This window comes from Poromitra crassiceps (genome assembly GCF_964638095.1).
Source record: "Poromitra crassiceps genome assembly, chromosome: 23".
In the NCBI taxonomy this organism is placed as follows: domain Eukaryota; kingdom Metazoa; phylum Chordata; class Actinopteri; order Beryciformes; family Melamphaidae; genus Poromitra; species Poromitra crassiceps.
Genome location: NC_139639.1, coordinates 21,988,686 through 22,011,509, shown reverse-complemented (window position 1 = coordinate 22,011,509; position 22,824 = coordinate 21,988,686). Strand labels below are relative to the sequence as shown.

The following is a 22,824-nucleotide window of genomic DNA, read 5'->3' as shown; positions in this document are numbered from 1 at the left end:
CGGTTGTATGGATGGATGTCACATACACGCACGCGCGCACACACGCACACACGCACACACACACACACACACACACACATACACGCACACACACGTGCGCACGCACACACACACACACACACACACACACACACACACACACACACACACACACACACACACACACACACACACACACACACACACACACACACACAAAGAGGATAGACTTTTATTGTGAAATGTGCGTTTGACGCCAAAGTCCCACCTCATCCGCATCCTAGACGCTCCATCACTTCCGTGTCAGCAGCAGTACTGCCAGCAGATAGCTCGTAGTGTAAAGAAAGGCCAGTAAAAATGCAGTCGTGTCTAGTGAATATTGCGTTATTTTCTTCTTTTCAGGTTTTGTTGACTTTCTCTTATTTTCATGGGGTCGCCGCTGCAGGCAACGCTCGAGGTGAGTTATATTTAGTGCAAGAAAGAAGTCAGTACTAGGACGGCTGTGTGTAGCCAGAGCTAGCTCAAAGCTTGTTCAAATAGCTGTTACTTGGCTGAATCAAATCTCTTAAAATTGAGGTTACAAAGTCTGTTTCACCGACAGGTAGCCGATGAAGTGACCTGCGCTGATTTTCAATATTTAATGTAAATGTAAACAATTTCTGATTGATCTATATTGATCTATGAACGCTAATCTACTACTGGTATACATTTAACGCTAATTGGGTTGCTGAAATGCATCTGGAAGTCAAACCTATCAAACTAGCTGTTACCTACAGGGGAAAGTCATGTTTACCTGTGGCTTGATATTAGATTACCTCCATTCAGTGGTATTTGTTGCAGTTTCGAGGCCGTTTCTTTTGTATCTCATGCAGACACACCCTGACCTAGAAATATAACACCAGTGCCATGAAGCTGGTGTGACTGTGTACTGAGTGTTGCATTCCCCCACAGGTTTTGGAGAGAACATCCACTGGAGGAGCCTGGATGATGGGAAGAAAGAAGCAGAGGCCAGGTGATACACTGAGTGCAAAAGTATTGGGGAATACTGGTATTTGTGTTGACCTCCATTTTGTGCCCGAATCCTGATTATCAATACTTTTCACATGTATGTTTCTGCTCTGTTGCATGGTAAAAGCATGTTGTAGTCCTTTGGCCAACTTGTTAATTTGCTTTGACAGCGGGCTTCCAATTATGGTCATCGTCCACAAGACTTGGTGTGGAGCCTGCAAAGGTAAAACTACATCCTCTCCCTCCACTTAGTATAAAAGAAAATAACTCTCAATTTTCTCTGCTCCATTGAAGAACTCTTGTCTGTTGTGTAGCAAATTATTCCATATGGATTCTAGATCAAACATTAACTATGTTATTGTTCTTTTACATCAGCTCTGAAGCCCAAATTTGCTGAGTCAAAGGAAATTTCTGAACTTGCTCACAACTTCATCATGGTCAACCTGGAGGTAAGAAAATGTTGATAGTAAACAGCCCAGCAAAACCCAGTTCAGTTAAATAGAACAGGGCTAAAATTATTTGATTTTAAAGGAACACGCCAACTTTTTGGGAATTTATTTGCCTATTTGCCATCTTCCCGTTAGTAAGACGAGAAGATTGATGTTACCCCGTACTTACCCTGTAAGTACACATGTGGTACCCTGTACTTACCCTGTAAGTACAGATGTGGTACCCCATTTTGTACCCTGCACTTACCCTGTAAATTCAGATTTTGTACCCTGTACTTAGGCTGTAAATTCAGATTTTGTACCCTGTACTTACCCTGTAAATCCAGATTGTGACTTGCCCTCCTGTAAGTTCTATGCTGTATTTGAAAGCATTGCCCTTTCTTCTCTGTGCATATAAAATAGCAGGCTACAGTATCCACTCTTATCATTGTGTAAATAACCAAACTTTATTATTGTGTGGGTCAGTGTGTTCTGACCTGTAAATCATCATCACTCGTGTCTTTATTTCAACAGGATGAGGAGGAGCCAAAGGACGAAGCCTTCAGTCCTGATGGTGGATACATTCCTAGGATTCTTTTCCTCGGTAAGGAGGGGGTCCCGTCATTCTTCTTGTAAACACTTTTCAGAATGTTCTGGAGAGATTGATTGCACACTTGTCGTGCCTGAACAGTGTGCAGCGCCTGCTAATCAGTAGTTCCAGTGTGCTGGATTAAAGAGTTTAGTTGGCAAAGTCTTCTCCCGGTGTCAGTATACTGAACATAGCAGGATGTTGAACTTTCCAGAGTTTGACTGAGTACACATCTTACTACTATAACAGGCGAGGCGGGGCCCGCAATTGCTCAACTGCCAGTTGAGCGGGCAAGCATCTGTGAGCACGCCCTCGAAGGCAAGCCAACGAGGCACGGTAGAAATGAGCGCTGCCGGCTGAGCAGGAGAGCTCACGAGCTGTGTCCGCAAGGGGCGCTAGAAAGGAGCACACGAAGCGCACAATATTTCGAGTTAGCGCATACTAGAACAGTGTGGCTTGAATGTTGAAATTGCCACAATGCACGTTGAAATGTTTCTAGTGCAAAAACAACCAGTATTCTATTGTTTGGATTCAAATGAACAGAGCACAATTCTGACATTATTTCTATCAGAAATTATCTCTGACTGTTCTCACTTCACCTCACAGATCCCAGTGGGCAAGTCCATCCTGAGATCACCAACAAAAACGGGAATCCCAGCTACAAGTATTTTTACAGCACTGCGGAACAAGGTGCCAATCCTTATCCTTCTCATTACATTAGCTGCTGGAAAACATTTAAAGAGTTTAATTCCAGAATGACATACAGTATCTAATAATTAAAAATGTGATAACTGCCTTACTGACTATTATAAGCTACCCTACCCAGAGCCCTTTATTTGGCATACAGTAACATTTGAGAGGATGCAATGATCTGTCTTGGGTAACTTAACAGGTAGCATGTGTTTCCCAAATGGATATGTAGCATTTTGTAATGGAAAAACCCTCAAATCTACTTGATAAGCAAAGTGGGAGTCTCATACTGTCCCCAACCCCCCCCCCTCCATCTCACTCAGTGGTGTCCGGTATGAAGGAGGCACAGGAGAAGCTCACAGGCGACGCCTTCAGGCAGTCTCATGGCGGAGATGAACTGTGAGGAACCAGGAGATGAGTGAAAAGCTGCAAGGGCTACCTTCCATTACACATTCAGCCCCTTTACACACAATCTCACTATTTATAATTAGACTTTGGTTAGTGGAATCTATTTATAATTAGACTTTGCTTAGTGGAATCTATTTATAATTAGACTTTGCTTAGTGGAATCTTGGAGTCTTGCTGACCAAAGCAAAACCAACCAGTTGAAGCATTGGTGCTGAAGTATTCCTTTTCCCCCCCATCCAATATTTCAAAACTACCAGGCACACCTAGGTTTTAGAAGTTTTCTGTCATCCTCTTTGTCATAATACTGTGCATAGTTGAAATCTACTGTACTTGAATACAATGCCATATACCTACTGTCTGTAGAGGATGAAAAACAACTCAAGCTAGCCCAGTTACAGTAACTGCATATTTGATATTAGCCCACACCTGCATACGCTGCTGCCGGGGAAAACCTTGTACCTCCAAAATGCCAACTTTTCAGGAACTAATAAGACAAACAGCCTTGTTTCTGGCTTGACTACCGTGATGCAGTTTTTATTAGTTTAGAAAAGGTTTTATAAAGCTAAGGGTCATAGCAGTTTCTCAACCAACAGAAGAGCATCTAATCCTTGAAGTTGAAACATGAAAATCTCCAGAATTGGAGTTATGAGGTTTTCACCCAACAGTGATAAGGTATTTCATATTGGTCAAAAGTAATGTCTTGATTCCTATAGACTTGATGTGCTTCCAAAATCCTCTACAGTAAAGACAATATATCGTTGACACTATTTCCCCTGGTCTATACAGGGGCCTGTACTTGTGATTTTATTATCTGCACTGTAGTACAGTGTTGGAGGGGAGAGCCCCCCTTTTTTAAACAATTCATTTAATCCTGCCAATTAGCATTACCTTAGCTAAATTTGCATATATAATTTGTTTTTACAGTTTTGTTTTGCTGCTTGTGAAGTAATACCACTCGGTTCCTTTTTAACTGGCCTTGTTTAACTCTTTGAAGACACACTGGAAGAACAAAAAACAAAGTGGTGAAGCATCTTGTCTTGCTGTATTTTATACATGTACACAGCACAGTGTGCAAATAAAGTTTGTTGTATTGAATAATAATCTGTACTTTTATTGTGAAGCAGTTGCATTCATTACACAGCAGTAGTAATAGTATATAAACTTTTATTCTCTAACAAACAATAGTGATCCCTTATGGTTTGTCAAACAAAGTGCAACTGTCTTGAACTGAGCAGCCAATTTTCCAACAGTTAACATCAGTAGATGACACTACTAATACAGTCACTATTTAATTCAGTTGGACAGTGATTTAAATAGTGCAGTTACAGTAGGTGAGTGCATTTAAGACAATGGATTGCAAATAATCCCATTGCAGACAGATTTCAAGATGGCTGAATTAGGAAAGAACCTAGTTCTTTCCTAATTCAGATTCAGATTTCATGATGAGCCGTGTCTCAAGACAGTAAAAGTATCTTCCATATGATTTGTCATCAAATAAATTACAGAAAGAATAAGTATGCATCTAGTATGCCTCAATTTGTGACATACTAACAGCCTGTACAAAAAAAAGCCACAAAGGGAATGTTGGTTGAATTTGTGTCAACTAAAGGCGTGAGAAGACAAAACCCTCCGTTAGCAGTCTTGTTCAGTCTCTGCTGTATAATCCAGCTAGATACAAAGATGCAAGGCTTAAACTGAGATGTGTAAGGGCACAGAGTAAAAATGCAATAAAATCACATGTCAAATAAAAGAATAAAAGTGACGTCTGTACGTCCACGCCCAAGAGGACTTTCCAAAGTGGGGTCATTTTAGAAAATTAAAAAGAATGGGGAGGGGAATACAAGGTCTGCTTGACAGATAAAAAATATTTATATAATCACTATAATTACACTAATTACATAATGCTGCGGTTTCAAAATCAGCATTTTCACATAATATAAAAAAGCCTATAAAAAGCTGTGTGATACATGTGATGTCTACTGTATATTCAGAATTACCACAGTTGTAAAGAAGTGTGATTGAAACGGAGTGAATCATTTACAATTTAAGACATGTTTTAAGAGGTGTGTATGTACGTACGTACGTACGTACCATCTGTAACCAGTGTAAAAGACCATCGTCTAGGTTTGACTAGGTTTGTTCTGACAGGATGACATCATGTGCTCCTAAAATACCATTAGAGCCATCCTCTCTCTGAAGGAGGGCACACAAGATTTAAACTAAGCTCCTCAAAAAAAGTTTGGAAACTTAACTTGTGTTTGGTTGATGATATCTCTGCTGTTACTCTATCCTCAGTATTGTATCCTATCTTGTTGAAAAGCCTGTTTGTTTCCCTTTACAACGCTGTCTCATTTGTAACCTCGCGTCACCAGGCTCTTCCTGAGGAGAAGAGCCTGGTTCCCATTATACTTGAATTACACCTCTCGGCTGTATCCGGCCTAGACCCCGCCCTAGACCGGAAACAGGATAATAAAACAAAACAAAAGATCGACGTACCAAACAAAGTTTTCAAATAAGTTCTTGTAGAAACTTCGCGGATTCACAATATCACATCTTTTAAGCCAATACAGAAGCTTTGCATCTGAAAATTAGCTAACGTTAGCTACACAGAAGATGTTTTTGGAGCACATGTTTCCGGGAGACTGTTTCCGGCTCTTGGGTTTACGCCCCCAGGTCCAGAAGCAGTGTAAACGGCTTTAGACTACTCATTTGTAAGGATCTTGCATTTGTGGGATGAGCAGCACAGCTGATTATGCAAGTAGCACCTAAGTCAAAAGTGCCACATTGCTTTGCCAATGTCAAACAGTGTATCATCTTGTTGGTACTGACTCAATTGTTTTGAGTTGTTTGGGGGATTGGATTATTTAACTATCAGTAACTATACTGCCTCCATCAAAAGCTGTGACTCGATCAATGCAACAATTAGCAGTGTTCTCCACGTCGGTTGCGATCCCACAGCAACTTGTGACCATCATTAGGAGGTGGTGGCAGGCTGTTGTATCTGCATATGGTTTTTCCACCCGCTACTGAGGCTCCTGACTGTGTTCAATTAATATTATGTAAACTTGCCAATGTGTCTTGTTTGTTCCTTGTTACTGATAGAGTTCAATCATCCAATCCCCCAAGCAACTCAAAACAATAGAGTCAATACCAACAGGATTCACTGTTTGAAATTGGTAGGGCAATTTGGCACTTTTGACTTTGCTGCTACCCGCATAATCAGCTGTGCTGCTCATCCCACATGCAGGATCCTTACAAATGAGACAGTGTTGTAAATGGAAATGAACAGGCTTTCCAATAAGAAGATACAATACTGATACAGTAACAGCAGAGATATAATCATCCAAATACAAGTTTCCAAACTTTACATCTGGAATTAATCACCAACTCCTCAGCATGCAAGAGACAATTCCAGTGTGGGATCTGCATTCCACATTTCATTTGAAGATAACATGGAAACGCTGACATTGTAAATTCCTTGTGTAAATTCCCCCTTTTACCATCATCGAAGCATCAACACACTCCAAGTGCAATGCTAAACCAGTAAGAACAAAGTGATAGTAAGACACTTCATCCATCCCCTTTGTGCTGGGTGAAATTTGTCCAGTTGGCTTTAGAGCAGTGGTACTCAACCTTGCCCTACTCAGGGGCCACATTGACAACAAATTATTTTAGCAAGAGCCGCAATCCAAAAAGGTCCCTTTCCTCCTCCTGAAACCAGTTCGGTTCTGTTTGAGTCTCGCCAGCTCTTCAGCCCTTAGCTCTCCACTTTCAGAAAGTCAGTAGTGAACCTCGGGTGCTTTGTTGGGGCTGCAAATTGGACCTTTTTAAATATGAAATGACGTCATCACAAAGCGGACAGATACATTTTCCAAAACCCATGGAGACGACGAAAAACGTAAGTTCCCAGTCCTCTGTTCGATATTCCTCTTCATATTTGTGTTTCTTACATGCTAAGCTAGTTTTTCCCAGTGTGACGGAGAGTTTGCACTTGTCTCGCACACCTGCAAACAGAGCGCGAGACCTTAGATCAATTCTTATTGGTTGCTCACACGGTTGAGGGGTTGGGGTGTTATAGATTGACGTGACTGGAAAATGACAATAAAATATTGATTAATTCTGCTGACATTTTAAAGTAGGTTTAAAAGAGCCACAACTATATATAAAGGAGCCACATGCAGCTCTAGAGCCTCGGGTTGAGTATCACTGCTTTTAGGGGATATTATGTGCCAAAAGTTGTGAAGGGAGTGTGTGTGTGTGTGTGTGTGTGTGTGTGTGTGTGTGTGTGTGTGAGGCACTGCAAACTTAAAATCGTCCCTGCTTGGCATCTCCGATGGCCCCCCAGACGTCGAAAACAAACTCATCCGGAAAGGCGAAGTCTCCGAGGGCCTCGTCCAGCGCCATGGCAAATTCATCCGGGTTCTTCTTGTCACGACCGACCTCAACCATGGTAGCAGCTAGAGAGGAGAGGGTGGTTAGTTACCATGGTTGCAGCTAGAGAGGAGAGGGTGGTTACTTACCATGGTTGCAGCTAGAGAGGAGAGGGTGGTTAGTTTACTCCTCGAACAACTCAAGGGTTTCATCTCAAAATGAGATGATCCTCTGATTCTCATAAGCTCTGATTCTTTTGATAGGTTGCAGGTTGCCTACCACGTATGATACTTTTGTTAGGTCCTAAGCACAGACACAAAAACTGAACTTCGACTCATCTAATATAATGATCATCTAATCTGTTAATTGATAGTGCTTAGCTATACATAGCTAGACACATACTTGACTTGACTTGATCTAATGATCTTTACTCATCTAATCTACTCAAAATGAAATGGCTATTAAACAAACATCTACCGTAAATTCCGGACTATAAGCCGCACCTTTTTTCCCGTTTTTTGGCCTTTTTTGGCCCCTGCGGCTTATATAACGGTGCGGCTTATCTATGGATTTTTTCAAAAAAAAAAAAAAAAAAATCTCTCTTTTTTAGCACTCTTTCTAACTATAAAGCCACTTCTGTTTTAATTTCCTCTCTTGCCCTCTTTTCACCACACTGTATGACACTGTATGACACTGTGTGCACTGTAAATAACAACACAGGTGGTGTTGTGTTGTGTTATGTTGTTTTGTTGAAATGTTAATAAATGGGAGCATTACATATGGTAATTAAACATTAAAACACAAAAAAAAAAAAAAAAAAAAAAAAAAACATTAAAACACCCGCGGCTTATAGTCCGGTGCGGCTTATATAAGAAAAAAATAGTCAACTTTGAAGGTGCGGCTTATACACCGGTGCGCCTTATAGTCCGGAATTTACGGTACTCATGAAACTATTACGCTAGTATAGAAGAGCATAGCAACTTTAATACCTTTTATCACTCAAATAAAATGTTATAGGATATAATCACTTATTTTTGAAAATGCAGAGTAATTGAACTTCCAGTTCATTTCTGAAAAATAACAAAAATAATCTAATTACAAACACTAAAAGTACTGTGAAACACAGGCAAATCATCTTCTAATCTCTCAAAGGATTTCAATAGAGCATTATCATCAGACAGCAACTTGTACATAACTAGATCAATATTGCTGGGGGTGATGTGATTGCAACTGAGGAACATCTATACCCACCAAGTTCAGTGTCTCTGATGCCCATGTAGCTCTCTAGGAGGTCATCCACTTTCTTCACCGCTTTCTCCTCAAATTCTGTTGGCTAGAGGAGACAAACAGAGGTTTTTATTTTTGCTTAGCCCTGCCTCGCTGTGTATATATGTAACTTTTACGGTTATATCAGGAGGACATAAACAATTTCCTATTCAGTGCTATCCGGATGTCAGCTGGACCACAGACAGAAACTCACCACCTCCTCCACAGTGGCCGGGCCCTTGGAGCGCAGTCTCAGTGTCCCTCTCCCCGTGCCCAGCTTGTTGTCGTTGGCAGGTTTGGCTCCCTTCGACCTGGGCTCCAGCATTTCTGTTGATCAGAAGAGAGACAATCAGTTTTGTCTTTCCAAACTCTAACCTGATCATCTACCTGTGGTTTAAGTTTGACGTTTCTATCGTACTGTTCTTGAGTTATTCTGTTCACAATAATGTGTCTACACACATACAGACGAACAGAAAACGATTGTTAATTTGAGGTACAATTTGATCACAACAGCAGAAATTTTGTTTTCTCTGCTACAGACAAGGTAACATGGGAAAAGACATCAGTGACGATTACTGTTAGCATTATAAAATGTCACACTGATCATGAGACATCTCCAAAGTGTGCTTACACAAATGCTGATGATGATGTACTAACATTTGTTGAATGTTACCGCACAGTATTTATTCCATCAGCCCCATGCTGATGTTAAAGTCTCCATGAGCGCCACATGGACAAATTCTTGAAAATCTGCAGTACTTGATTCAATTTGTCCATATCCTGAGTCTTACTCACCAAAGGCCTTCATAGGCTCGACCAGTTTGAGGGTGAATGACTTGTCTCTGGGCAGCTCTTTCAGCGTGCGGGCGACCTCGTAGTGTCGCGTCCCCACGATGTTGCGTCCGTTAATGCACTCTATGTGGTCGCCCACGCAGATCACCTTCACCCCGTCCATAACGCTGCCCTCTTTGATACGCTGTCGTGCGGGAAGGAGGACAAAAATAGGGATTACAGGAGTATGGACTGGCAAAAATCATTAAAAATCAATGTGTGTGTGCGTGTGCGTGTGTGTGTGTGTGTGTGTGTGTACGAGAGCTTCTGGGCACCAAAGCAGTCTGCGGATTTTGCTCATTCATCAAGTTCTCTTGTGTTCCTACCTAGTGGACCACAATGATATGAAACCTCTTGTCTTAGCAGAATACAAAAATAGCTATTAAAAATTGGTTCCATGGAGAGTAAAACATGCACTTCTGTATGCACTACAAAAGCTTAAAAAAAACAAATACACATTTGCAATGCAAATCTACTGTACTGCATGGGTTTGGGACCTTTTGAATATGAATTACCGTATACATTCTTGGCCTATTTTTACACAGCAGGACAAAAATTCTGAACTAAATACTGAAGTGGTGAGCTTCACATTTTGTCTAGGAAGTCAGTTTACCAATTTTGCAGTTTGAGCTTCAGGCGCACCTGTAAAAGCCCTCTGACGTTTGTTTTGCTTTCAAACATGGGATGGGTCAAAACAGTCCAGTTGTAATACATATGCCGCTCTAGGCTGGATTAATTGTGTTCATAAGAGTTTAAAAGTTGTTCTAAGAAGTATAAATCCATGACTCAAAGTTAATCACTCTTTATTGAACAGTTGCCAGTTGAGTCATTTGACACACCGCCTCCTCAGAGGTTGACAAACTGCAGACTGCGTCACTGCACTGGCCTAAGACTTCAGTGCAGCGTAAACAGTGTCAGGTTATCAGGATGCAGTGCTGCTGCAGCGTCACAGGGTGGCACATGTGAGCAATCTGTTCTGGTAGAGCAGGTGTGACTGAGACCAAATGAGCTCATTAGAGTGTCCATTAACAGAAGCAAAATATCTCATTGAATAATAAACTCCATTATGAAAGTAAGTTTTACAAACTGCTCATTATGGCAGCTGCCCCAATAAGTCAATGAATATATGCTTCATGTGCAGTTTGTGCATAACTCTATTCATCAACTGCTGTCATTTGCATCATTTGATATCCATTGTTATCATGATTATATTATAATTGGTAATATATGGGAGACATATTTACACACTTCCGTGTCTTGTCATTTTATCCTTAGACAACTTGCTGTCAACTTTAGCTACTATAGCAATCAATTATTATACCACCAGTGTTTTTATTTTTAACCATTGTACATGGCTTACTGGTAACAGAGACATGTTCCATTTAAAAAATTCCAATAATTTGTCTGACATGCATCAATATGGGAAAAAAAGAAAACAAAAGAAAATGTCAGAAACTGTCCACGCAATATTGGTACATGGGACAAGAATAAGTGAGAATAAATAGAATAAATAAAATCCAATGAACATAGCACACTGTTTTATTTGAGTTATTCCCTTGTTCTCTGAGGTTCACTTTGTGCCTACTCACTTATTTACTTACTTTACTGTATCAGTGTCAGACTTGCCCTCCCCCTCACCTTTATGAACGCGTAGCCCGCTCCGTTGTCTGTGATGGTGAGGCCCAGAGCGTCCTCAGATTTGAACACCTCCACCTCCTTCTTGATCCCTTTAATGTGGGCGAAGATGAAATCCTCCAGGCCGATCTGGCCCCCCAGCAGCTTCTCCATGTCAATCTTGTGTGTATTCAGTGTGCAGAACATAATCTGTAGACACAAATGCACTTACATTACACACATACCCGACACATACAGAGACACAGACATACACATACAAAAGACACAAACGTACACATACAAAGACATAGACACAAACGGAAGCAGAAGGAAGAACTAGGGCTGGGCAATATGGCTGAAATCAATATCACGATAATCAAGTATCCTTTTCGATACTGCTATATATCAACAAGTGCAAACCTTTTAGACCACGGGGTCACTTTTCCCTTGCCCCCCCAACACCACCCATACCCCCCCCCCCCCCCCCCCACCCCCCTCAGCCACTAATCCTACCCAGTACCCACCCCTCGAATCCCGACTCTACTGTACCACCCTATGGCCCCTTTTCCCTTGCCCTCAAACAGGGAACTCTAGCATTCAGTCGGGGGTGCAGTTTCCCCAAATAGTAAAACTACAGAATGGGCCTTTAATAGGCACTAAAGAAAATTAGGTATCATCCATACACCTCCACAATGCTAATTATTATTCATTTGTATTTTGGAAACTGAATAGGAGGCCCTAGTGTGGTGGAAAAGCCTAGAAACTTATTATCTTTTTTCACAATCAAAATTAAATCCCAGACTATTTTTAGACAAAGCTTGAAAACTGAGCTGGATTCAAAAATAAAAGTGTTTTTCATGCGAGCGCAGATGACGGCGCCAGACTCAGCACGTCAAATAGGCTGCAGGAACCATCAGGTAGTGCTGCTGTCTCTTTATTTGGGCAGACTGAGGTATGCCCTCTTTCGCCCCAGCGTATCATCACAGTGAATCCGTCTGAGTCGCGAGGCGGTGCCGCGGGACCGGCCTGCGATGAAACCAACGGGCAAAATGACCTTTCCTACTGTGCCAGAGATGTTGAAATCTGGCTTCACACCTTGTGGCTGCTAAGTCTTGGCAGGACAGTGGGGGGGGGAAACGCGATCACCGGGAACATGATACACCAGCTGCCTGATTTAACAGCGCTTTAAACTGGGGTTGGCCGGTGAAAGCCAGGGGGAGGAGCCTGGTGGTGGTGAATCATTTATTCCACTCTAGCTCACCCAGACAGAGCACACTGGGCTATTAAAAGGGTCTACTTTAATTCACTATTCTTCTCTAATCATGGGACACCCACTCATACACGTGGTGCTCTTATGCAGCGTTGGATCCAACTTGTGGGATCAGCTCCCAGGGGCTTGGGAAAATGCAAAGCCAGGATTTGCAGACTGACTTCCGGGTTGCACGGTGAGGAAAAAAAAGGGGGATTGATTGGTACCGGTTCATCGGGACGATGACCTTTGTGCGTCAGTGAAGCTCAGGGCGGCAAACCCTGCCTTGTTGGGCCCCTTTTGTGTACCAACAGGCACGGTGCACACACATCAGCTGACACGGACACAAGCGTTGCCGTGGGTTACCGCAGTATAAAAGAATGGGATTAGAATGGAGGCGAGGCTGTGTAGAGGTGGAAGGCAGGGAGGGTGTGAAACGGAGGAGGAGTCGGTGAGGGGTACTACGTACTGAAGTAGGGATGCTCGATGTTGGATTTTCTTTTCTTTTTTGCAGATCCAGACATCCAGACAAATTCAAAATGTACACATTCACTGGGCAAAATAAGAAAACTACTTTGAAACTACTACTAAATGTAAAACATGACATAATTATATATTTTTATTTATTTACTTATGTAACGTTCTCATTCAAACAAAACGGCAAGATTTATCCCCCACTTACACAATGCACGGACGATGCATAATTAAAGCATCATTTAATCGGCCTGTCTGTCATATCTGCAGAAATGTTCGTTTCGGGCCGATGCCGATGTTCCATTTTAAAGCCTTTATTTGGCGATACGATGACGTGCATCCCCAACCTGAAGAGGCTGCTTTGCATCTCCTTTTTTCCATCCCCCCCCCCCCCCCCCCCCGCACACCCCCCCCCACGCACACACACACACACACCCTTCTCCCAAGGCCTTCACTACGTGGGAGGACAAGCAGCAGGCGCCCACTCGCTGTTACCAAGGCTGCAGATTGCACCAAGCTGCCCCCTCTCAGACACAGGAAGCACTCAGCACCCCTCACACTGCAGACGGACCCCTCTGCTCCGCCGCACTGAGTCACAGGCACAGACACTACACCTCCCACTGGCGGAGCCACACTGACTGAAAACCTGGATCACCACGTGGAAAGGGGCAGGTGTGAGGAGAGGGACTAGTACAAGCCACTCCAAACCAATTTATGGGTCATTATGTTTATTTGTTTTTTAAGAAAATTAATAAATCGAAAATTGATTCCAAACGCAATTTGAAGTCTGCAAAAATGTTTCTTAACTTCTGAGATGGCATTCATTCATTTTTATCAAAACTGATGGTGATCTCATTCTCACCACAACCCTATAGAAAATTGAGCCAAAATGTATTTTTTTTACTGTACAACTAGTCTCTGAAAAGCATACTATTGCATATAACATTTTGGTTTCGTTTTCTTCATCAGTGTTTTTGGACAGTCACTACACCTGATATTTTTGGACTTTAGTCAACCAGGACTCAGCTATCAATCAATCAATAAAATGAGGGTGGTTTCAGTGTTGTGGTGGTGACTCGGTGAACTAAGGCGCAAATCATGATGTGACTAATTGTGACGTCCTGGTTTCAAATCCAGCCCAGGACCATTGTCGCATTTCATCCTCCCAATCCTTCCTGACTCTTTCATCTGAAATGTCTAATAAAAGGTGAAAAGTATTGCTAAAAAAGGGGGAGCATGCATCCCTTAAAAAAGGGAGTGGTTTATCATGGAGCAGATATTGTACAATAATATTATTGTACGTATGGGGCTCAGTCGACCCGGGTTCGAATCGGAGCCGTGGTCCCTTGCCGCATGTCATCCCCTCACTCTCCCCACCTTTCCTGTTTGCCTACTGTCCTATCAATAAAGGCAAATGGCCCAAAAATACTCTTAAATGTATTTATTTTATAATATTTATGTATTTATATATTAATGTGAGTGTAATGGAGTTCATATCTAATAGACTCTGTGCCTGCTCCTTAAATCTCCTTTGATCTACACTAGCCTACCCACCTATGTATTCATGATAGCTACATAAGGCACTTGCCATGCCTGTGCTTGATGTAAGGTAAACCTAAGTGTGTATTGATAATGATAGTGTTGTTGACTAAAAGCTTGGTTGGCAAACCTGTTTCTTTGCTAAGTGAACCGCTGTCCATTTACAGCCTTCTCAACAGGCTTTTAATAGCGGGGGGGTTGTGCTAAATAGATCAAGGGGACATTATGTTTGAAGTGGTGAATATGTCTCAAGTACAAGAAAAACAATTATAATATTTTTGCATTCCTAGCCTGTATCTACTATGATTTCTGTGATGTTTTGTTAAGTAAGCTGATGTAACAGTAAGCTGTGTCGTGTGATTGCCCCGACATGAAGGGTGGAGGATGTTGTGGTGAATGTAACTGTTAATTCGAGGACATGTACCGGTACTGAATAACTTTCTAAATAACTCCTCTAACCATGAGGGTCCATTTCTCCACAGAGGAATCACGCTCATCAGCATATAAGTCGGTGTAATCATTTACTTGACTGCGGATGTGGGATCGTTAAGAATGACCATGAGATGATGCACTCATGAAAATAGGAAATTCATGAGAATCAAAGCCAAAAATTGCCGTACATGTGTTTTGATAAAATAATGCATTTCATAATGAAATGCAAAATTAAATTAAATCTTCATTTGATTTGGAAATTAAATGTTCATTTCATTTTGCTGAGCTGTAATGCTTGAAGAGTAAAGCAGATGTAGAAAGCCTAGAGAGGGACTGTTAAACAACCAGACCCTCTCATGCTTGCACACACCCACAGCAGGCAGGTAATCCCAGATAGATATAAATAGGGCCTAATCTCCTTTCTTTATCAGTGGTTGTTTTGTCTCCTCCGTCACGTCGTTCCTCTGAGAGAACAACGAGAGCTCATCGCCTGTGAAAAGCTGTTGTTGTTGTTGACCTGCGGCCCGGCTGCGGTGCCGTGACAACACTTTCCCTGCACTGCTGCTAAACAACCTCTTCACCGCTGTCAAACCCAATTCATTCCCATCACAATCACACCTGGGGTCTGACTCAGGGAAACACAGGGAAATAGTTAAATAATGTTTCCTAGGCTACAAAACGATAAGAGACTGTGCACACTGACAGAACAGCATTTACCTCTTAAATGTCACAAATGTAATTAGGCTGTAATTGCCAGGAAGTAGCCCACTTGTTCGCCTCGCCTCGCCTCGCCTCGCCTGTGTCGGGGCCAAAAAGTTGCACTTGAACACACCACAAAGACTGCAGCCAACGGTCAACTAGCACGTACAGTAAAGTTCTGCGCCTGCGTGAGACCTAGGACTGCGGATATACAGTACAACCAATACATGAAACAATGCAGTGTTTGCCTACCATTTTCACACCACTCTCACTCACCACTTAGAAAAAGTGGCAAATGGCACTGGCGTTGTCAGCCCTTGGTCTTTTGTTTGCGGAAGAGGCGGAGGTGGAAAAATAAGGAGAAACCACATTAGATGTGTGATATCATATCATACAGCGACAGGCTCAAGGGGCTTCCTCGAGGCCACGTCGTCCTGAAAATATTTGTGTATTTGGAATGATCAGATGAGATGAAGTTGAAAAACGAGAAGAACGTTTTGTGCGTGCGTGCCCTCTCTTCTCGTGCACTGAATTAGCTGAGCGGTGACCACTAGCCAATCAAGAGTGATTTCTTTCACTGACGGTGACCACTAGCCAATCAAGAGTGATTTCTTTCACTGACGGTGACCACTAGCCAATCAAGAGTGATTTCTCTCACTGACGGCCCAACGCCGATTCTACATGTCGAATCAACCAAAAAATAGTCCGGCAAGAGCCAACAGTGCAAGATGACACACCACAACAAACAGTAGGGCGACAGACGCTCCCCGGCGGCCCCGACATTGGCTGATGGCTGAAAATCGCCTTGGTGTGTCTGGGCTTTTAGAGTAGTAATCTATTGAATAACTGTAATATAACTCTCAGTAGTCCCTGTTCTCACACTGATAGTGAAACAAAAGCAAACAGATCTGAAGATGCAGAGCTACGTGCCTTCACTAATCCTAATCCTTTGTTTGAAAACAAAGAGTGATTCTGTCTGTGAATGGGCCTGAAGATGCCCTTTTGACCAAAACGTTTCTACACTGAACTTAATGCTTGCGTGCCATGTTTCACCTTGGTACAAAACTGACACTGAGACCTACACAGTACACACCTAGACGGAGTATGGACACCCATCAAGGGACACTACAGTACACTATATATGTGATATGATATCGTCACATATTATCGATCGCAGGCCCCTGAATCGAATCAAATCAAAATCATATCGTGGCAGACTTTGTGATATCAGCAAATATCGTGTCGTTGTCCAAGGAATCGATATAGTATCGTATCGTGATAAAACTTGTGATTCCCACCCCTACTAAATATCTTGTAAACTTGCTCGGTATTCAAAACGTCCATGGCATTAATAGGAAGAGAGTGTAGCAGCCAGGCCGAATACAAACTGCAGACTCTGGCTCCATCAGATGAGATTATTGTTACACCACCTAATCCCCCGGGATTAATTCAGAAATGTTTGGCTGTGAACTTGGAACAAGCAGGAACAAAAATACAACTACCTGGCACCTGCAAAACCAAAAGCAATATGTGCGGTTCTGTCAGACGATGGCAGCCCAGATATTCAAACTCTAGGCAAATGGCCGTGTTGCTGGTGATTAAGGAGCACGCTCACTGAGAGCAGGTGGACAAGAAGCCAAGTCACACGGCCAGTCGGCCACACCTCAAACTCTACAGCTGCAATAAACAGACTTTGACCTGTGACGGCTGAGGATATATAAAGAACGCAGCCTTCATGTCAAGACTGCAACCATACATGTACACAATATAATATATGCATATACTGGTGTATACACACACACCCCACACACAGACACATATTTAGAGTAATATGTACATTAACTAATGTGTGTATTGTACGATTGTTCTGTAGGCCTTGTCTCCTTTTACCGTTCTGTCAGTATGTGCTGTGTTATGTTAGATACCAATAAGTCTCTGCACCAAGTTCACAGAAGGACAAATTCCCGTATATTTTATTGTACTTGGTAAAAAAAATAAACAACTGATTCTGGTGGTATAAGTGTTTACGTGGTAGTGTAAAATAAGAGCTATTCTTCAGGTAAAGCCCACAATAGATACTCAAAGCAAACCCAGATGTGCTATATACTATAACTGCAATCTAATGTCCGTTTGGAGGAAAACTGTATTTGAGGCAAACCATGAATGCAGGGGAGATGACAACATTGACATAATTCATGTTAAGAGCAGCATGAACTGAAGTAACCTCGGCGTCACAAACTCCCATTCGTTTACAAACAACCACAGGTATGGCTTCTGTGACTTGGAGATCATGTTACAGCTCGTCTTGCAGTTTCTTTGGGAGTAACATTTTCATCATAGCTGAAACGCACGGCACACAGGCATAGAAGTAACTTTATACAAGTGTGGCTCTATTATGTTTTGACTGAAAATATGTTCATCAGTTTTAAGAAGAAAGTTTAAACCCCGTGTTGATGTTTTGAAACCAATCAAACCAACAAGGTGAAGGGAGCCACGATTTACAAGGCATTTAATTGTATATTTATGGAAACTGATGACAGCAACGCATAAGCCGAAACATCCGTCTTCAATTAGTTTTTTGAGCACAGATCACTTTTTTCAGTTCAGCATGCAATAAAGCCTCTCTGGGCATGCCTGGGCGCCTGGGCCCTCCCATTTGCTAGGAATTACACATTATTTCCTTAATACCTGCAAAGGCATGTTTTATTGGGTGAAAGGAGGCCAGGGTTTTTTCTGCATAGAGGACTTTTTGGCACCCCCCCCCCCCCCCCAAGATGTTTTAGCCATGTTTGTTTTGTTTGTTAAATGTTAATGGTGCTTACATTAACCATATTGTGATATGTATTGATATTGAGAAAGATCCTGTGATTATTGTGATATTGATTTCAACTACCGGTATATCACCCATATCGCAGTATACCCCTATTTGAGCTGTTCTCTCTCCCTTGTTCTCCCCTTGTTCTCTCTCTCTCTCTCTCTCTCTCTCTAATGTAAGATTGTTCAATCCTGTTTATTGATAGTGCTTCGCTAGACACTGTCTCTGTGAAGCCCTCTAAGACATGCTTGTGAGTGAATTAGGGCTATACAAATAAACTTGACTTACTGTATCGTTTTAGAGAATTTCAAAGATAAATTCCCACAATTGTACCTTCACATGACTTCCTTTCTAAAACTTACTGTAGGCATGCTGTAAAAAACACAGTGCTCCATAAGTTCTGACAATGACTGACATATTTGAGATCAGGACGGACAACTCTGACTATACACAATAACTCAAAATCAAGCTTCTTTTCTAACCATGACATATATTTGTTTTCAGGATAACCCTGAGGCTGACACTAACCCAAAAGTCAATGTAGGCTTAGGCTACGCACGACAGTAAGCTTGATCAGTCCAATCTACCAATCTATCTGCTGACTGGATGCAAGTGAGGTTTGGTGATGTTTATGGAGGGAGGCGGCCCTGGTCAGAGCTGCTCCCCTGGGCCGTCTGTGGCTGTGAGGGGTTATCTGCTTTAGATTGCAGGCTGAGTCCACTGAGCCGGACGCGAGGGACTTCCTCTGTCTGAGGCTGTGCAGTTCAACAACTAACTAACTCCATCACATCACACTCTCTCTGTCCGTGTCTCACACACACACACACTAGGGTTGTCAAAAGTATCGAAAGTATCAATACTGAAAATTTGAATTGGATATAATACTCATTTGCAACAGTTTCAATACCAGTAGTGCTTTCTTTAAGTGAAAAATCTGATTTTTCCCTCCCTATCATTGGTGGGTATCTGTTGCTTCAACAAGCTAAACATGTTCTGATAGGCTGATGGCTAGAGCAGGGCTAATCTGCTGTCTAAATTCAAAGTTTGATCAGGCCTAGATTATGGAGAAGTGTGCGTCTGTCCGTCCATCTGTCTAAATTGATTTTTATGCTTCTTGATCCTCCCGCCTTCCCCTGGTATCGAAAATTGTATCGAGTATCGATATTTTCCTGGCTATCGGTATCGAAGTAGAAATTCTAGTATCGTGACATCCCTAACACACACACACACACAGACACACGGACACACACACGGACACAGACACAGACACAGACACACACACACACACACACACACACACACACAGACACACACACACACACACACACACACAAGGAATCGTCTCTTCTCTTGCCCTCCTCCACAGTTGGTCAGAGGTTAGGGACAACTACAGACTCCTGGAGCTGGTAGGGATTCTGTGTTTTGCTCAAAGACACTACGGCAGGGCAGACGGTTGCCAACCCAGAGGGTTTGAACCCCGCTTTCCCAGTGCAACCTGCTGCCAAGCTAATCAAGCTAAAATCCAAAATGTCAAAGAACACACCGTCCCATAAGGCATCATCCTCTGCACTAAAACAAGTTGAGACAGAGAAAAGTCAGTACCAATGTTACTGATAGACATGATGGGACAAGTCCCCAGAGGAAAATGGCTGGTGTCCCGTTCAGAGAAAAACGCTGCATTTCCCATAATCTAACCATCAGTATGAGTGGTGACAGGTTTCAGACTTTTACAGCAGGATCTCTCCATAACGTTCCTGTACGTGTCATGTATGTATGGATGGGTGGATAGATGGAAATGTGTGTGTGTGTGTGTGTGTGTGTGTGTGTGTGTGTGTGTGTGTGTGTGTGTGGGGATTATACAGTATATGACCATCATAGATATGTTTCTGTTAATATGTTTCTGTGTATGGTGATATGGTGTGTAGTGTATATTACAATTTTTCAATTGAAAGAAAATAATCTAGTGTGAGCGCTGTCCTCTCATCATTTTAGAAATGCACGGGAAAGATCACATCATCAATGTTATCTTTTCTCAAAAAGTAACTCAGTAACTTTTACTTAAAGTTTGAGTACATTTTAAATTAGCTACTTTTTACCTTTACTTTAGTCGATTTTTACACCGGTACTTTTACTTCTACCTTTGTCAAAAGAAGAGAGAATTCTTGCACTGCACACTATCCTATTACTCGCAATAAACTTTATTACTGAATGATATGTTTCCTGAAGGCCTTCATGATGAAGGCCGAAATCGATCAGTGATAAAGTTTATTGCAAGTAATAATGGGAAAGTGTACGGGAATTCTCTCTTCTTTTGCATAATGGACATTTCCTCTATACGCACGCACCTGTCCACAAGAAACTGAAGGTGTGCAATTAATACTTCTATCTTCGTAAAATTATCAGCAAAGTCACAGTACTTCTACTTGAGTAGGACATGCAGCTACAGTAGTACCCTTTCCACCACTGAGCTTACTTAAGCTCCTTCACTGTCCCAGGCTGATAGCAGGTTGCCTGCCTGCCTTGGCCGGCCTATCTGGTCATGACAAAAGGCAAACACACACCACTCACATTTTCCTTTGACAAGAAAAGCTTTTCCGGTCTCGGAACCTGCTTTTGTCTTCAGGACCTTCATGTAGAAATGCAGAAACGTGGAAGGCATGCGAGTGGAATTTAGCCTCCAACAGGCTGAAAGTGTTAATTCCCTGCTTCCTGGTTTGATGCTGAATAGCTATGTAAAGGTTTATTATCTAAAAGAGGCACACACTATAGCTAACTACTCAATGGCTGCCTGCATCTCATTACCAGTATATATGATGCAGGCCTCTCAGATAAATGAGGGTGCTATAAAGTGCTATGAAGGTGTATTCATTTAGCCTTTACCTAAATCCCCACTGGCTTAGATGATACAACATACAAGATAATCAAAGTTATCTTTTAAAGGCTAATCACTCGCCAATCACTCGTTTGTACAGCAACCTGTACAAACTCTCATCCCAACTTTTATTACATGTATGCTAAAAAAATGACATAAACACGCAAATTTAAGCTAGTATTGAGTCATGAAATTATATTTTAGGGTAAGACTATTCCATTCCAAGACATTTTCTTGATACTATTGGAGTTATATGTCTTATAAGATGATACTATTGGAGTTATATGCCTTATAAGATATTACTCTGTCTGTCTGTCTGTCTGTCTGTCTGTCTGTCTGTCTGTCTGTCTGTCTGTCTGTCTGTCTGTCTCTTGGTTTCTAGCAAATTCCTGCATTGGCACCATTGGCACATGTATAAAGCATAATGGTAGCTATAAACATGACGCCAACTGAAACTATCCCACCCTGTTACAGCAGCATCCTTCACCTGCTTTGAGGAAAAGCTGAACTTGTATAACTGAATACAAGACGCCTGAAAAGCGAAAAAAAAAGGTTAACATTAACATGGACATTTGAGTTGGGCAACAAGTCACAAGTTAACTTACCTCTGGCGCGCTCATATTAAACGCCTCTGCTATTTTCCCGTACAGTTCCTTGACGTTAGTAAATCCCTCGATCCTGCCGGTGGGGCTGCCGTGCGCGAGCTGCGTGTGGAACACCAGCTTGGGCCGCAGGTTGGCAGGTGGAGGCGGGAGACCAGCTGCTCCGTTCACCGCCGATTTCACCGCGCTCCCACCTGCGTGTCCTCCGCTCACCTCCTCGTTCTCCACCAGGTGCTCCTTCGTCGACTTGTTTTTCTTCTTCCATGGTGCCAACGGCATGTTTTTGCGTTTGTTTTGTTTAGCTTAGAAAAGTCGCTACTAGAGCATTGAAGTAGCTATCCTGCGCGTGCCTTTCCTTCTATCTACCTTCCTTCCTTCCGCTTACCTCGCGCCTCACCTAAACAGGGAAAGAGGATTGACTTTGTTTTGTTCTTCGACAGTGACTCGACTCAACTCAACCCGTCGCTGTAAATATTCAACAGGTAGGTAGGTGGCGAATATGGGATGTCTTCCTTCCGCTGATGCTCGCCTTGCCTTGCTAAACTCTCTGACACAACCTGCTGGTCCCTCCGGGCAAACAATAGCGACACTGTTTTCCAGCAGCACCGCCGTGGGACGCAGGCGCAGTGGGATGAAGGGTGGAATTGGTAAGGTTCACCTAAACTGGGGTCACCAAATTCACCTGCACACCACCACAGAGGGGTCACATGTCCTCTTTAAAACAATTATTCAAACGTTTGTTTGTTTCTTTGTTTGTTTGTTGTTTTTACAGCTAGGCTAATATAAACTTATACGGCATAGTTATTATTATGGTTACAATTAAAAGTTAGTGCACACAGAAACAAGTGGGATTCTTCCTGAGTCAGGGGCCAGGGCTGTAGTAAAAAAACACATTAGTCCAGTGAGTCCAAGTCAAAACCAGCTCCAAAGGGTCTAGGCCGGGGCTAGACCCCCTAGG

At 42.4% G+C, this 22,824-nt stretch overlaps 2 protein-coding genes across 2 annotated transcripts; one reads left to right on the top strand and one right to left on the bottom strand.

The window, feature by feature from the left end:
- Positions 1-291: 291 nt before the first annotated feature.
- txndc12 (thioredoxin domain containing 12 (endoplasmic reticulum)) lies at positions 292-4,655 on the top strand. The gene is made up of 7 exons (XM_083659541.1): positions 292-436; positions 931-991; positions 1,158-1,210; positions 1,363-1,436; positions 1,950-2,019; positions 2,611-2,694; positions 3,018-4,655. The coding sequence occupies exons 1-7, from the start codon at positions 337-339 to the stop codon at positions 3,095-3,097; spliced, it is 522 nt and encodes a 173-aa protein (XP_083515667.1). The 5' UTR covers positions 292-336; the 3' UTR covers positions 3,098-4,655.
- A 2,396-nt stretch (positions 4,656-7,051) lies between these two features.
- gipc2 (GIPC PDZ domain containing family, member 2) lies at positions 7,052-22,388 on the bottom strand. Its single transcript, XM_083659540.1, has 6 exons — positions 21,870-22,388; positions 11,209-11,394; positions 9,535-9,715; positions 8,954-9,066; positions 8,725-8,806; positions 7,052-7,559 (listed from the first exon to the last, which is right to left on the bottom strand). The coding sequence occupies exons 1-6, from the start codon at positions 22,143-22,145 to the stop codon at positions 7,408-7,410; spliced, it is 990 nt and encodes a 329-aa protein (XP_083515666.1). The 5' UTR covers positions 22,146-22,388; the 3' UTR covers positions 7,052-7,407.
- Positions 22,389-22,824: the final 436 nt, after the last annotated feature.

Bases quoted from the DNA above. Each gene is read 5' to 3' on its own strand.
- txndc12 (XM_083659541.1), top strand. From the start codon at position 337: ATGCAGTCGTGTCTAGTGAATATTGCGTTATTTTCTTCTTTTCAGGTT. The intron at 437-930 runs GTGAGTTATATT...ATTCCCCCACAG, and splicing joins CGCTGCAGGCAACGCTCGAG to GTTTTGGAGAGAACATCCAC. The intron at 2,695-3,017 runs GTGCCAATCCTT...CATCTCACTCAG, and splicing joins TTACAGCACTGCGGAACAAG to TGGTGTCCGGTATGAAGGAG.
- gipc2 (XM_083659540.1), bottom strand. From the start codon at position 22,145: ATGCCGTTGGCACCATGGAAGAAGAAAAACAAGTCGACGAAGGAGCAC. The intron at 9,716-11,208 runs GTGAGGGGGAGG...CCCGCACGACAG, and splicing joins CGGGCTACGCGTTCATAAAG to CGTATCAAAGAGGGCAGCGT. The intron at 7,560-8,724 runs GTGGGTATAGAT...TCTCCTCTCTAG, and splicing joins CATCAGAGACACTGAACTTG to CTGCTACCATGGTTGAGGTC.